At 43.2% G+C, this 15,911-nt stretch overlaps 1 protein-coding gene across 1 annotated transcript in view; it reads right to left on the bottom strand.

Moving 5' to 3' along the window:
• LOC124282566 (nucleolin-like) overlaps positions 1 to 15,911 on the bottom strand; it is a 229,537-nt gene that overhangs the window by 35,928 nt on the left and 177,698 nt on the right. Inside the window, exon 11 of the mRNA XM_046718576.1 lies at positions 12,003 to 12,160. Coding sequence (XP_046574532.1) covers positions 12,003 to 12,160 — 158 coding nt within the window. The remainder of the gene's footprint in view (positions 1 to 12,002; positions 12,161 to 15,911) is intronic.

Here is a 15,911-nt window from a genome sequence, read left to right as displayed (position 1 = left end):
ATAAAAACCTGCAAATGACAACCATATGCATGTATATGTATGCATATGTAACAATGATGAACTTATCAGGGCTGGCCTCCAGTTGTCAGTGTATTGTCAACTGCTTGACGCCAGCAAGCTGTAAGTAGGATGTTTGTTTGACTAGAGACTAACACGACTGCCCCTCATGTCGTATTATGTGGTAATCGCTAATTTAGTTATCCAGTCTCATGTGTTAAGTAATTTACCTCTAGGGACCGTGAGAAGACGTTTAGTTAAGCGGTATTGTTTACTTATACGAGTTTAGTTAACCAGACTCTAATAATGATAATTAATGAAGAAATTTGCCGGGACCAAAGAAAAGTGTTTACTTATCAGGTCTGTTTAGTTAAGCGGTCTTTACTTAGCGGTTTCCACTGTATGTATAGTGCATAGATTTTAGTTTTGGTGAAAAAAGATACTGTTGGAAAGATGACAATTTGCTTACGGGCAACACTTTTACGTACAATGTATTCATTTTTTTCAAACTGCAACATCATCACAGTGTGGATGTGATACTTTAACTTCTTTACACAGCAAAGGATGTTGAATTTCAAATATTTTAAAGAGTTACAGAATTTTCATTAGGTGTGCTCTCATCCGCATAATGTGGATTATCTTCTAACAACTCTTTGATCTTTCATTGTCCTCGTAATCCTTTATTAATTGGCAAAATGAATCTAGTCTCAGGACACCAATATTTTGTTTTCACTCATCCGTGAAGTTTGGTCGAAAGGTCAGCGTTATGAGCCTGAACCAGAATTATAGCCGAGTTACAAAAACAAACATCAATAAAGGATTGACCGATAACATGCTGATTGATTAAATACTTTTATCTTGCACAGTGGATTTGTCAAAAGCTATTGTTTATGTATGTAGATTTTCTAATCTATACTGAATACAATCTGTAGTAAAGTGTCTGTGTAAAAACAACATCCTTCTTTCAAAGGATTAACCGCCAATACATTCATTGACTGCTCATTATTGGCTAACTAAATTACTTTTTTTTAAAGAATGGCGGACATTATGCAATTAGTTGCCAGGTGTGCTATCTTGGGTGACCAATGAGACTGTACACCAATGTGAAAAACCTGAAACGACATATCACTTTTTTGCATATTAGACTGTAAAAAGACACATCACTTGGAACAACTGCACATGAATGGCATATCACTCGTTTTTGTGGATATTGATGGATACATTCCTCGAACAAGGTAATAGCCAGACATTGTTCCTATAACTTTAATCTGTTTTAATTTTAAAGTTTGCATTTTGTTTTTATTCATTTGTTGTAGCATTCAACAGAATCATTTTTTTCGCCATGAAGTGTAATGAGACAGACAACATACACTAGGTCGTGTATGAGAATTACGATTCACATTGGCATACTATAAAATGTCCGGATATTTCAGTTCTGTTATAACTTCACTATAAGTATCAGCAGATCGCCTGCTTTTTATTAAGTTTCAAAATGGATACAAGTATGATAATAAACTAATTAGGATTATATACCAAATATAAAGACGTACATTGATTAGTATCTACATACTGGTGAGTGGACGTTAACCACATGAATGTAGCAAGAAATCGATCGCACAGTATTGTCACTTCAACCCCCATCTCGCTTCTGAGGAAGAAATCGTTATGTTACAAGTTGTGTCATGCAAAATCCTTTTGGTCATGATTCAAATACATATTTAACTACGAGTAGAAAGTAGTTTTGATTTTCTATCTTTATGAAACAAACCATAATCTCATTAATTCTTAAACAGACTTCAGCCTGTGACGTCACGATTTTCAAAAATGGCGGCGCCCTGTCGCTAACATCCCCCAGTCTGAGAATAATGAAATTTTCTGAATAAAATTGATATTTTATACTTATCCTGACTCATGCTTATTGCTTGTCTCCTTCCTTTTGCGAACGTTAGTGGAACACTTGTATCTTCTATTGAAGCTCCCTTCAATAAAAACAGACGTAAAATCACTACTCACCATGAGTTATCTCTCTGGCCGTTTTGGAGGGAAAAGTGGCGCCACCGCTCCCACATGCTTCACTCTCTCCGAATTATGAGCCCGACACTTTAATTTGCAGGGAAATCCAAAGTGTCTAGTGGGGAGGTTGGGAGGGCTTACCTCATGAGTCAGGATAAGTATAAAATATCAATTTTATTCAGAAAATTACATATTTTCCCTTAACCCTTATGCTTATTGCTTGTAGAATCCGTCGGATTTGGTGGTGGGTCAAGCTACTTCTGGATTTCATTTAGGGATTTACGTCTTATATACCCCCCTATAGGAACTTCTTGTTGGCACTGCTATTTTACTGCTAGTCTCTGCTGCTGCTGTAACCCGGTACTTCCAGCTGTCTCTGACCGGGGGACCACAATTGTTAACTTTTGGTCCTGGCTTCTGTTAACATCTTATGTGGATTTTGCAACTCCATTTCTTGATGTAAGCATCAAGTGGAGAAGCGACCCTTTCTGTACGAGTATCCTTACAAGTACTGGGTCATATCACTTATGCTAGTCTGTCCTTAGACGTGCATATAGACTCTAAAGCTGAACTCTTCCGAGAGTAGGCTTTTTCAAGTCATGTGATAAAAGGGCTAGACTTCGTCTCAGCACCTTTGAGGGACTGTCAACTGTTGTGCAACAACCAGCGGGCGAAATGGTGAATGCCGGAGACGTCCTCGTTGGCGATGTCCCTCAGGTAATGGTTGGCAAACACCATGTCTGATTTCCAGAAGCAGCCCTCCATTATCGTCCTGTTAGAGCAATTCCCATGTAGAGCGAGTGTTGACGCCAGAGCTCTAACTTCGTGTGGGTTGGAGGCTCGTGGAGGATCCAGTCCTGCTGCTTTGTAGGCCAGTAGGATGACAGTTCTGATCCAGATTGATATCGTAGTGCGGGAGACCTCCATCTGTGTCGCTGTTGATATCGGGATGAAAAGACGCTGAATTTCCGTCTCCTGGTCCTGGATCTTTGAAGGGAGACTTTCAATGCTCTTACTGGGCACAAGGATAGGTCCTGCGTATCCTGTGATCCAAGGACTGATGATAGTGCTGGGACGTGGAATTGTCTGTCCAGTTGACCTGGCAGTTGATTCTTTGCGATGAAGTCCAATCGCAGTCCCATATGCACGGTGTTTTGATTTTCATCAAATCGTGTTCTCAAGTCCAGAGCATGTATTTCCGACATCCTTGCTGCTGTTGCTAAGGCGATCAGGAAGAGCGTCTTCTGTGTCAAGAACTCAAGGATGTCCTCTTTAATGGTTCGTAGACGTCACTGGTGAGATGTCGTAGAACTACGTTGATGTCCCACGCCGGAGCTTTAAATCTCTGTAGTTGGTTCTCCAATTTAAAAGAGCGTAGTAAGGCCAGTAACTCTGGTACTTTCGTCAGTTTTGCACTTGTCCTCATGGTGATGACTGAGCTCAATGCCGCTAGGTATGTTGAGAGGGTTGACCCTTTTAACCGCTTTGTTTGTCGTAGGTGACAAAGGTAGTCCGCCACTTGAGGGTGTGTCGCCTTTATGGCTGTAAAGCCGGTCCTCGCAGCGTATGTCTCGAAGCTTCGCCACTTGTCGTCGTACAAGGTGCTGGAGACTTGCGTAGAGCTAGTGTGACCGCTTTCGCTGCCCTGGCGGAATATCCTCTCTTGTTGAAGCACGCCTTGATACAGTCCACATGTGAAGCCGGAACACCTCTGGGTTGCCGTTCGCCTGCTTTGTGTGAGGATGTACTAGTAGATTCGTCCACTCTGGTAGTTGCAGTTGAGGTTGTCCTAATTCTTGTGTGAGAATGGGGAACCATATTTTCGCTGGCCAGTAAGGCGCGACCAAAATCATGTAGGTCCTTCGTCTGGCTGATTTTCAGCAACACCCTCGGTATGAGAGCTGGTGGTGGAAACGTGTAAGCGTTTAGTCCTTCCCAGGAGATGCTTAGAGCGTCCGTTGCCCATGCTCGAGGATCTGGTATTGGTGAGACGAATGTTATCAGTTGATTGTTGAATCTTGTGGCGAAGAGGTCTATTAGTGGTGCTCCCATCTCTTGTATGATCTGCTTGAAGATCTCTGGATGTAGCATCCATTCTGTTGGGGATGGCTGCGTTGGACGGGATAGTGCGTCTGCTATCACATTCTTGGCTCCTGGAATGTGGCATGCTCTTATGTGGATGTTCAGGTTGTCTGTTATGCTGAACAGTTGAAAGTTGAGGTCCAGGAGGTTCGCCGACCTTGTTGATCCTTGCCTGTTTATGTACGCCACTGTGGAGTTGTCCGTATGCACCATCAGATGAGCATTCTCCCGAATGTTTGTCCAGTGGAGTATGGCGTTTAGTACTGCTTTCATTTCCAGCATGTTGATGTGCAGATCTTTCTCCTCGTTGGTCCACGTCCCAGCTGACACTCCGTTGTCGAGATGTGCTCCCCAACCTTGGAGCGATGCGTCCACGTAGAGATGCGTCTTGCACTCCGGCTCTGCTAAGTAGGTGCCTCCGCAAACATTTGATCTCTGGGTCCACCACAGTAGATATGGGCGTAGTGCGTCCGGGAGTCCGAAGGGTTCCGGGTCGTCTAGATGAACATTGACGAAGACCTGTAGTGGGCGTAGTTGTAGTCTCCCTCTGGCTGTCATGTCTTGCGCTGACGTGAGGAGACCCAACAGACTCTGCCATTGTCGTAGTGGCCACGGAGAGAGTAGAGCTTGCGAGATCGTCTGTTGTATCTTGAGCCATCGGTCCTCTGGTACCACTATGCAGTTCTGTGTTGTGATGAACCAGATTCCTAGGAACTGCAGGTCCTGTGTAGGTTCTAGGTCCGACTTGAGGAGATTCACTAGCTACCCCAGTTGTGTAAGCAGTCTGATGGTGAAGTCCAGTTGTAGTCTGAGATGCTTGGGATCTTGATGTACTTGAATCCCGTCGTCTAGGTAGAATGCACTGCGTAGACCTCGATGATGTAGGTATGTGACTATGGGCTTCGTCACCCTTGTAAACAACCAGGGGGCCGATGATATTCCAAATGGCAGGACCTTCCATTGGTAGTGTCGTCCGTCCAGTATAAACCTCAGGTACTTCCTTGAGTCCGGATGTACAGGAATATGCAGGTAGGCGTCCTGTAGATCTATGCTGGCCATGTAGTCCATCGGACGGACGAGGTGTAGGTGTTGTGGGAGATGTATCATGCTGAACTTTGGTGGTCTGCGTAGATAATCTGTGTTGAAGGCCCTCATGTTGTAGATGAGTCGGAACTTTTCTTTGGAGTTTTTCTTTGGCACTAGGAAAACTGGGGAGTAGAATCCTGGTGAGAGCTGGTCCTGGTCCACCACTTCTATGGCTTCCTTCTCTAGTAGAGATGTGACCGCTTCTCGTAGCCTCTCTGTCCGATGGGTCTTGAAGTTGAACTTGTGAGGTTCGTCTGTCTACGGGGGAGTTGCTTGTAGTTGTATGCGATATCCGTCTCTAAGGATGCTGGATACAAATGGATCTTGAAGAATTCCCCAGTTCTCCCAGTAGTTTTGTAGACGTCCACCCACTTGTGAAGGTTGTAGAGGAACAGCTGGGGGTGGATGACTCCAGTCGTTCCGAACCCCTCCTTCATCGTCTCTGAACCTTGGCGCCTCTCGGTGCCCTGCCTCGTCCGGGGTCGTCCTCTATAGTTGCCGGCTGGGCGACGAAAAGAGTCCTTCCCTCCTCTGAAGGTGCTCATTTTCTTGTCTCTTGCTTTCTGGATGCCTGCGAACTTCGACTTGCCCGAGTAGCGCTGGGACGTCTGCCTGATGACACTGGCTAGTGTATCGATGGACTTTATCATGAGGACTTCTCTGGAGTCTTTGGCAACTTCCTTGGCGACGTCGTCAATCTCCCCTGCGAAGATGGATGATGTCGACCATGGGGCTCTGTACAGCGACTTTGTGAAGCGTTCGCTCCAGGTGCAGGATGCCAGTAGTCCTTGTCGTCAACGTCAACGCTGCTGAGATGGATGATAGATGGTCCGTCATAAACTGCTGGTCCTTCTGCATGAGTAGAGCAGAGTAGATCATCCGGTCCTCCTCTGCGGTAGAGTCCCTGAACTTGGCGATGAGCATCTCATTCACTGCCCTGGATCTGTTCAGGCCGAAGAACATCCTTCTGGACATCGTCTCTATCTGCGCCAGCTTTTTGTCGTCAATCTTATAAGACTTGGTCCGGGCGTCGTTGATGACCTTGTAGTTGTCATCGATCTCTTGTGCCTTCATGAAGGGGTCCATATTGTGTAGGGAGAACTTCTTAGCGTTGAACTGTGGTATATTCGGCGCTTGGGATCTCGTTGCCTTCCGGAAGGCTGCGTCCAAGTTCTCTGGAACTTCCGAGATGGGATCAATTGGCGGTAGAGTGATCGTGTCGACATCATCAGGTACATGAGTGCTGCATTCTCTTCCTTAGAGGGTGACGCTAACTCCAGTCCGTTGGCCATCCAATATCTTATCTCTGCGTCCGAGAAGATAATACCGCCATCGTCCTCTGTTTCAGGGGCGCTGATCTGGGATCGTTGATCCTCCTCCGCTGGGGATGTGTGTGGAGACCTGCGCGGAGACCTGCACGGAGACTTGCGTGGAGACATGTGCGGACACCTGCGTGGCGATCTGCGTGGAGATGAGCCTGTAGAGCTGCGTCTGTAGCGCGATCTGCGTGGGGAACTGCGTGTAGGCGAGCGTCTCTTGGTTCCCGACTGCCTCGGCGAATCCCTTGACGATCTGCGCGATGTTGATGACGTCCTTGAGGCTGTCTCCGAAGACCTTCGCGAAGGCTGTTCATCTGCGTTGTCAATGGAAGGCCTCTCCGATGTGTCGTCGACGGTGGGTCCTTTGTGCAGGTCCGGGTCCTCTCTGCGGGTGGTGTCCAGGGCTGGTCGATCCCCTTCCTGCGCGCAGCGCCTCTCCATCATCTCCATTATCTGCTGTGAGAACAGCTGCATGAAGGCCCCTGGGTCGAATGTCTGCGGTGATAGATGAGCTGCCCTCTCTGCGTTGGTAGCGATATGGTCCAGGGATCGCTTATCTGCGGTCAGTGTAGATACCTCGGACTGTGTAGATAACTGCGCTGAAGTTACCGTTGCTGAGGCCTGCTTCTTCTTGGGGCGATGTATCTCCGGGATGATGAGCGGCTGCTCATCATAGAGACCTCTTTCCTCCATCGGGACAATCTCGGCCGAGAAAGTCCTAGTTGTCTGCACAGACGTCCCCTTAGAGCTGCTCACCGTCTTAGGTAGTGGATTTTGCTTTCCGTAAAAACGAGGGGAGAGCTGAGCGCGATGTTAATGATCCAGTCAATTCGAGAGGGCACGAGGCCCATTTATTGTCGTCGGTGAACATGAAAGTGTATGGCGTGTTTTGAGCAAAGACCGTGGTCTTGACATCGTTCAGATCGAACTGTTTGCCGTCGAAGGCCCTGGATATCGTCCACTCGTCTTCTTCGTTGCGGACGAGGTTGTACCGCTCGTTGTTGACCGCTCCTTCGGTGTCGATGAAATCGCTAAGGGCGCTGATGCGGTTGCCGGATCCGCTGCTGCCTTTGGCAGCGGGCACTTCAGCGCGTTTGTAAATGTTGTTTTTCAGTTGCAATGCATACAGGTTGCCCTCAATTCCGGGCTCGTCGAATCCGCATGTGTCTCCAGGGTCGGAGAGCGCGATGGTATGACATTTTCTCAGTCGCATGGTTGTTCCCGGACCCGAAGCTTTGGTCATTGTCACGCTCAGGTATCCTATATTGACTGGATTATGTTTAATATCTAAAACCAATATTTTTAATTCCGTGATGGTGCCTTGCCTTAATTTCTTGTACTGCCGACGACAAAAACGAGGATGGCCTCTTCTTCTTCGTCTGCAATGAAGGGATGTCCGAAGGGGCAGCCCTCTTCTGCGAGTGGCGAACAACGTCCCACGCCCATCCTCCGAGGACATCTCCGGCAGATCACAGGGAGGAAGAGGGTCGTCTGACAGCAGCTGACACGCGAGGGACTCAGCCGGCTTATCCATAACTTGAAAAAGACGCCTGGGCTTGTCTTTAGCATGCCTAAGTACGCAGAAAATATATTTATTAAATTCAATATTGGTTAAATGCTGACAAAGGTTGCAGCGAGAGCTGAAAGTACATGGTGTTGTGCAGCTAGGGCACAATAAATGCGGGTCTGCAGCAGAGAATCGGAACCTACAACGAAAACAGGTTTTCATGAAATGTAAACACTGAACAATCACGGACGAAACCGTGAATAAACAGTGAAAAATACGAATAAATTTCAAACCATAATGTTGAAGGATACTCCCTATACCCCTATAAAGGTAATGTATAGGGTAATAACTAATAAAATAAAAGGATATAGTGCCATATAGAAGACACAGGCGCTCTCTCAACCGTCCACTAGGGCGAAGAAGGAGAGAGTGAAGCATGTGGGAGCGGTGGCGCCACTTTTCCCGCCAAAACGGCCAGAGAGATAACTCACGGTGAGAAGTGATTTTACGTCTGTTTTTATTGAAGGGAGCTTCAATAGAAGATACAAGTGTTCCACTAACGTTCGCAAAAGGAAGGAGACAAGCAATAAGCATGAGTCAGGATAAGGAAAAATAATGCTATTTAGGTTTGTTTTCACCAAGTAACAAAATCAGAACTACTTTCTACTGGCAGTAAAATATGTATTAGCCAATAGGATTTTGCATGACATAGCTCATAACATAACAATTTCTCTCTTGGAAGTGAGGTGGGTTTAAATATAATACTACTTACAATATTATTGCCACTTAATTCGACCACAACCTCGCTTCCGAGGAAGAAATCGTTTTGTTACAAGTAGTGTCATGCAAAATCTTTTTGGTCATCAAACATATACATATTTTACTACAACTAGTAAGTAGTTTTGATTCTTTAACTTCCGTGAAGTGATCTGAACATAAGTAAGATATCGTTCCAGGCACTCACAAAAATAACCCATTTAGCACGAACTACAGGGTCTGGTGGAAATCCGTGCATGGTGACACCATCACCCGACCCTTGGAGCAGTTGATGGCTACGCAATGATTCGGCATGTCTTTGTTGACGTCAAGAAATCAGCAAAATGACGAGCTTGTTACACACTTTATATACAACTAACTGTAAATCCTTCCTCACATAATGTCACTTCCGGTTCGCTGCAGTGCTCTGGCGACAAAGTTATGTAACCTCTCTGTGGTTTCGTTGGCGGGCGAGAGTGAAGCAGGCAACTTTTTGGCCATTTTTAATCGCTCTGTATTAATTAACCACAAGTTTTAAGAACAAATTTGGTGTTTCGCTTAAGACTAACCACACGTCTTTCATATGTAATGGTTAAAAGAGTGCAAAAGACAAAAGTTTATTTGTTCTTTAATGTGGAAAATAGGAATCAATATAAAGAAAAAAACATATTTGTTACTTTTGACTACTTGACAAACACTTTTTATGCTGAAAAAAGTGCAAGACAAAAAGGATAATTTTTGTGCAAACATACCCATTCATAGAGCGATGCTCAGGAACTTTAATGGCAAAACCTTGAAATCAAGAGATGGCAACTTGACAGGTAAGGTGTTACCCTGGAGTGAAGAACAGCCCAGGCGGTCTAGGTACTTGAATGATAATTCCTCCTGATCAGGTGCAGGCAGCATTGAATCCAAGAAGAGAACTTGGGTTGAAGAGAAAGATATACCGGGTTGAACTGTGCTCGGAGAAGTCTGTTGTAAAATCCACATCAGTAAAACCTGGTTTCTCTAAATTGCTGCGTATGGTTGCAAGAAGAGCACCTATTAATACCTGTATCTTGCAATGTAGGGCTTGCAGTAACTTGGCACATACAGTGTGTGGTCAGTGTAGCTCTTCTCCTGATTGTTAGTGGTCCTGCTTTGATAACCGTCTCTGTGGTCCGTGCAGCTCATGCTTGAACAGCTTCCCAAGCATGTGCTGTTAGCATCGATCCGGTTATCTCAGTTTTCTCTCCGGTATTCCTTAACAAGATCAGTGGGCCTGTCTAACTGTTGAACTCAAGCAGAACTCCCAGTGCTTGTGTAGTCCTTAACACTAGAGTCATGGTCCGTGACTTGCACATCTTGTAAACTTCAACTGAGGTGACAGTAGCTGTGTCTTTTGTGTGGAGGATTAAGATCATGCTTGCTGATATTGTCTTGAGATAATGATGAAATCAGATGTGAAAGACCCTTGATAAGATCCCCAAAAGGCCACCAATAAATCCTCCTCTGTTACAACCTTACAGCCAGTGGTGTTGACAGATGGGGTGTGTCCAGATCAGATAGAACTGGAGTGACGAGCTCTACCAAGTCCGATTGAATGTTTGATATTATCTGGGTATCTGCAGGCACCTTAGCTGGGGTTCTGGACAGCAGCTTTTTAGTCATCTTCTTTTCCAGGCCTTATTTACGACTAGGTCATAATTTTAAAAAGCTGCCATGACAGGGGTTGATATGCTTCGCAGCAGAAGAAGGTTCATGGAGTTTCAAACACACCCAACAATCAACGTGAGGATCCCAAGTGGACACCAAATTTCCAGATGCACAGCAATTCTTAATGGCCTAGGGGGAGGAAGATATCTACTTAGTGTCCTTAGATTTACATACGTTTACAAGAGAAGAGATAGCCAAAAATTAGAATCTTTTCAGAAATTGTTTCCGAGAACAAGTCAACATATATGTGCAAGTGAACCACAGGAAAAATTAAGAAGCTTCTTGGAGGAGATAACTCCTTCAGATAGTGACTCCTTTGGAAGACCACTAGGTAAACAGACAACACAAAACCTTGGATTCAACATTTTATTCAAACTAAACTTGTGGATTCAGAAATAAAATTCAGGAAAAAGGGCAATTAAGTGTTAGAGGGTCATATTCGTAAGAATTGTAATATGACAGGACAATGTTTGATTTCATTGTTACATGCCACTAGTTGTCGCAGGGCACATTGAGTTTTGAACCAGACTGAATGGAAAAGTTGAACACTCCCTTATTAAAAAGAGAGTTATTGCCTTTCGGAACAAAGAGATCACCCATTAGACCTCTAGTAGCCTGGACCTCAGACCAAGGTTGCACAAATGCAGCTGATACACTACAGGTACATAGGACTTACCTTAGGAATTACATCTGTCACATGAAACACATATATTTGCCTGCAATATTATAAAGCACTGTATGTTTTAATGGTAAAACCCTGAATCATCCCCATAATCCTGGTTAACTAAAAGAAATTTTTGCAAGAGACGAATGGCAAAAAACAAACTTTAATGATTTCATATCTGCAACAGATCTTTACACATGTAGCAAGCAAAAAAAAAAAGTTTTCAATGTGATGCCAGGTTGATTATTGAATTCAAACATCTAAGTAACATCTTTCTTAGTTAAGCCAAGCTAGACATTAATTATGATTGATTTGTCTCACGATTGTTACTGCAAAACACTTTACTTAACTAAAAAAAAATAATTGTAAAATTCTTTACGGAAAATATAGAAATTTGCCAAGTTTTGATGCTTTGTGTTTCACAATTTTTGTTTAGCTTGCATGTCAAAAATATCATGGGATGGTTTCCATGTTGGATTCAATAGTGCTTTTCACTTACCGGTAGTAGAACCCAACCCTAAACTCAACGACAAATTTTCTAACTTTACTAAGAATTGTCTCCATAGTGAATACCTAGAAGAATGTTCACCTTAACGGATGTTAACCTTAACACTAGTACTGATATCTTTTTGTTTTATCATTCCAGCTGCACAAAAAATGGACCGATCTCTTGGAGAGTTTTGTAACTTTGCAAAGTTAGTGAATGAGTATGTTTTCACACCAAATATAGCCAGGAATGGGCTTCACAAACTGTACCAATGTAGTGATTCAAACTGGGGTCCTTGGTGTGATAAGCGAATGCTTTACCCACTGGGCTAAACCACCGTCCCTTCTATTTGAAGAAGAATACCATTGCAAATTAAATTAAATGAATTCCACAAACCATCGCCTCTCCTGTCTGCTTTCCTCTTCAATGCAACCATCTCCTTCTTCTTGTTAGCATATACCACTTTGATAAGATGTCCTCCAATCTTCATACCCATTGTCTTGGCTAAGCTTGACTTTGCATCTTTTTCACTGAGAAATGTCACAAATCCGTACCTGAAACAACTTTTATACATTATTTTGAAAACTACAAGCAGTGGTATGCTGCTGACAATACTTAGAACATAACCGGGGGGGGGCAAAGGTTGGTGAGCTGTTTAAGGCGCCAGGTTAGTGATCAAGCGAGCTTGGAGGTGCAGGGATCGAGCCCACCTGTGACCGGGCGTAAAAACCTTGGAGTCAACTTTCAGCGTTGTCACAACCCCTAGTGTACAAGAATCCATGAATCCTTTCGTATATGACCAGATGGTGGCCACATGAATAGTGCAAACACCTAGATGCGGGTACAGCAACATGCAGTCAACTTGGACAAAGTGTGAATGGGTACCTCGAAAGGATTAGAAAGTTACATTAACTCGGTGCACCTAGTGGCAACAAGAGTTGTATGCTCCCCAGAGAGTTGAGATAATATGATGTGCCGCTGAGGTTGACATCAAATGATCGAGGGAAAAACAAAAAACACTTTGAGCATGCATGTGGGATGGACTATAGCGCGCTACATAAATACCCATATAATAACCAGGCACAGCAAAAATAAGTATCCAGATTTCCGGAAACCTACATGAAACTGGGTAATGTCAGAATCATGTAGGTTTCCACTCACGGAAACTATGATTGTTGGTTTCCGGCAGATTCCTGTTGCTGAAACTAACAAGGTTAGGTGAGGTGAGGTGAAATTGAGTTTAACGTCATGCTTGAGAATATTTCGCTCATATGACGACGTGCATGCTTGTGTATGTGGCTGTGCGGCTGCTTGTACTAGCACAGGCTTAAGCTGGTTTTATAGTGCTAGCCCACTGAGATACCATGCCGCAGTGAAGCATGAATACCCCACTCAGACACATTATACTGACTCCAAGCCGACCAGTCCTTGTTGTACCCATAATGACAAGCGCCAGGCAGGTACCAACAAGTACCATATTTTAACGTCTTTTGGTACGACGCGGCCGGGGATCGAACCCGCGACCTTCCGTTCTCAGGGCGGACGCTCTAACCACTACACCACAGAGGCGGTCAACAAGGTTAGGAAGGAAGGTCACATGACAGAATGTGGGCGTATTCAGTGGTGTCTTACCTGGAAATAGACATTTGTTATTACAGTGAAAATCCTTTGATGTTGGGGGGGCTGATGGTGCATGTTGTTTTAAGGGATTAACTTTCTGGGTTATACTAAATTCTGAACTACCTAACGAAATATGTGACATGAACTCACCCTTTCTTCATTTACATAATTAAAATCAATAAATTTGAACTCACTTAGTTTGTTTTGACAATCATTGATTGACATTGATTGATATGAGTAAGCACCAACTCAACAATTTGGGTACATAATATGCCCTTCCATACTTTCAAATTGATCACTTTCATTATGACAAACCAGCAGTTAGAGTAAAAGTTCATTCCGACTTCACGAGGTGGCAGATATCTATGTATCGATGGGTACACCTTAGAGAAATGTTGCATCATGGACGTCCTTGGGATATGTAGAGAATTTAGTGCTACCCGCATGCTTATCATCACAGATTATGTCCATTGTTCTCCAAGTGCGGTCAACCTGAAAATCCTTGCGTGCAGCCCTTATTGTTGTTACCAACATCACAAATGTCTACTTCACGGTAATAAACCTCTTCAGTATATGTTAGCAACTCTACAAACATATACCCTACCTTTTGACGGGACCCTTTTGAGAAATCTGTTGTGCAAGATAAAAGTAATAAATCAGTGACCATGTTAGTGGTTAATCCTTTCATCTGTGTTTCGTGTTTTTAACTCAGCTGATAATTCCTTTTGCTGCACCTCCATGCATATATTACACAACATGTAATACATAAGACCTTCATTTATAATGTTGAATATTTAGGGCAGACATGAGAAATGGTAAATGGGAATCTTTGTCGGGTAATCTGAGTGGTGTTACCACTAATCAGTAATCACTGTATTGCATGCACTTTTAATTGCCTGAAAAATCATAGGGGTCGACGCTGTTTGAGGATATGAATAGAACTTCATTGTTGCATAAGAAATACAGCATTTGTTGTGTACTAAATTTAAAAAAGTGTATATCAAATCATGTGACGTAATGTACGAAATGTGATTGGTCAATGCTTCGTCAGTCATTCTGAATAATTTGTGTGTTCTTTGTATCTCGTCCCATTATAATAATATGTAGGCTTAGGAATTGTCGCGAAAATGTACAATCGTATCAGATTGTTAAAAGCACATGGTGACTGTCAAATGTGAAAATGGCCAGTAAAAAGCAGACAATGCTTTCTACTTTCTTCGGTGGTAAAAGAAAGGTTTGTGAATCGGAAGACGATCAAAATGAACTGAGAACAGATGTACAAACCAGTAAGCGACACAAAAAAAGGGGAAAGCCTCTGTTCAAGTGGGAACTCTAAAGCTAAAACTTGCAATACTAAAATACGCAAATTTCATTCTGAGTGGCTGACAGAGTTCAAATGGCTTCGTTACGAGGATGACAGTGGAAGTGTTTTAATGTTCTGTAAAATATGCGAACATGCAGCAAAAGTGAATGGATTCACCAAAGGATGTATAAATTTGAAAAAGTCTGCATTAAAAGAACATCGTGACAGTGCATCCCATCATCAACCTGTAACAACAAGTTTTCATCAAAATGCAATGACTACGCATCTAAACGCTGCAACTGAGAAATCTGATGCAAAGTTAACAGCTATGATGAGAACTGTATTATACATGGCACAAGAAAATTTGGCGACTGTTAAATTTTCTGGATTGATCGAGTTACAGAAAAACAATGGCTGTTCAAGTTTGACTGGTGATGTCTACACACATTCCGATAGCATTGGAGAAATGGAAGATGTGTTGCTAAAAAGTATGGTGAATGGAATGAAAGACAAAATTTCTAAAAGTGAGTTCGTGGGAATCATCATTGATGAGATTGTAAATGTGACAGTTGAAAAAAAACTTATAATATTTGTGAAAATTTTGAACGCAAATGGGCCGCCAACAGAAATAACAGTGCAGCTGTTAATATTCAGAAGAAGATCCAAACGTATTCGTTCATTGGCACCACTTACATGCTCTCGGATGTCTTGTACTACATGGACAAGTTGATAAAGATATTTCAGAAAGAAAATCTCAACATTGGCATGGTTATGCCAATAGTAAATTCGACTTGCACTTCACTGATGGAGTTGATAACAACTCCAGGCGGAAGTATTTCACAGAAAATCTCCAGAAAGGATATTTCAGGGGCATGAAACTCAGGTACGCAGATGCTGGTTCTATTCGTGCATTTCAAAACATGAGAAAAGTATTTATTGAAGAACTATGCAGTAATCTACACGCTAGATATTCCGCTGGGTATTTTTTTTTACTGGCCACAGTGTCCGGTGATCATTTCATTATCCGGTCCTGTACGCAATCTGGCGGTCACAATTTATATAAGAGTTATGCAATGATACTTTAATTCAATAAAGATAATAAAACCATACCTTTTAGAGTTTTCTGTTTTTATTTCGGAAAATGACTCTTGCCTATTCGATGTTCTTTTCTCCTGCGTCCATGTTTAATGTCATGAGAGTATTCAACCGATCCTGTGATAGTCCATTTCATCAGGCATTGTGAACCAGACTTTGGAGGCTGAACCCCCCTCTCTGCAGCCACGCTGCTCACTGGGATTGTCATGGCAATCTTTGCCCACACAGCAAAGTCTGGGTAAATGTCAACAAACTCCATAATAATGGCACGACAATTTGTTTCCAGT

The sequence above is a fragment of the Haliotis rubra genome, unplaced genomic scaffold (genome assembly GCF_003918875.1).
Source record: "Haliotis rubra isolate DU_JTF1 unplaced genomic scaffold, ASM391887v1 Scf30, whole genome shotgun sequence".
Classification (NCBI taxonomy): domain Eukaryota; kingdom Metazoa; phylum Mollusca; class Gastropoda; order Lepetellida; family Haliotidae; genus Haliotis; species Haliotis rubra.
This window is presented reverse-complemented; position numbering and strand designations above follow the sequence as displayed.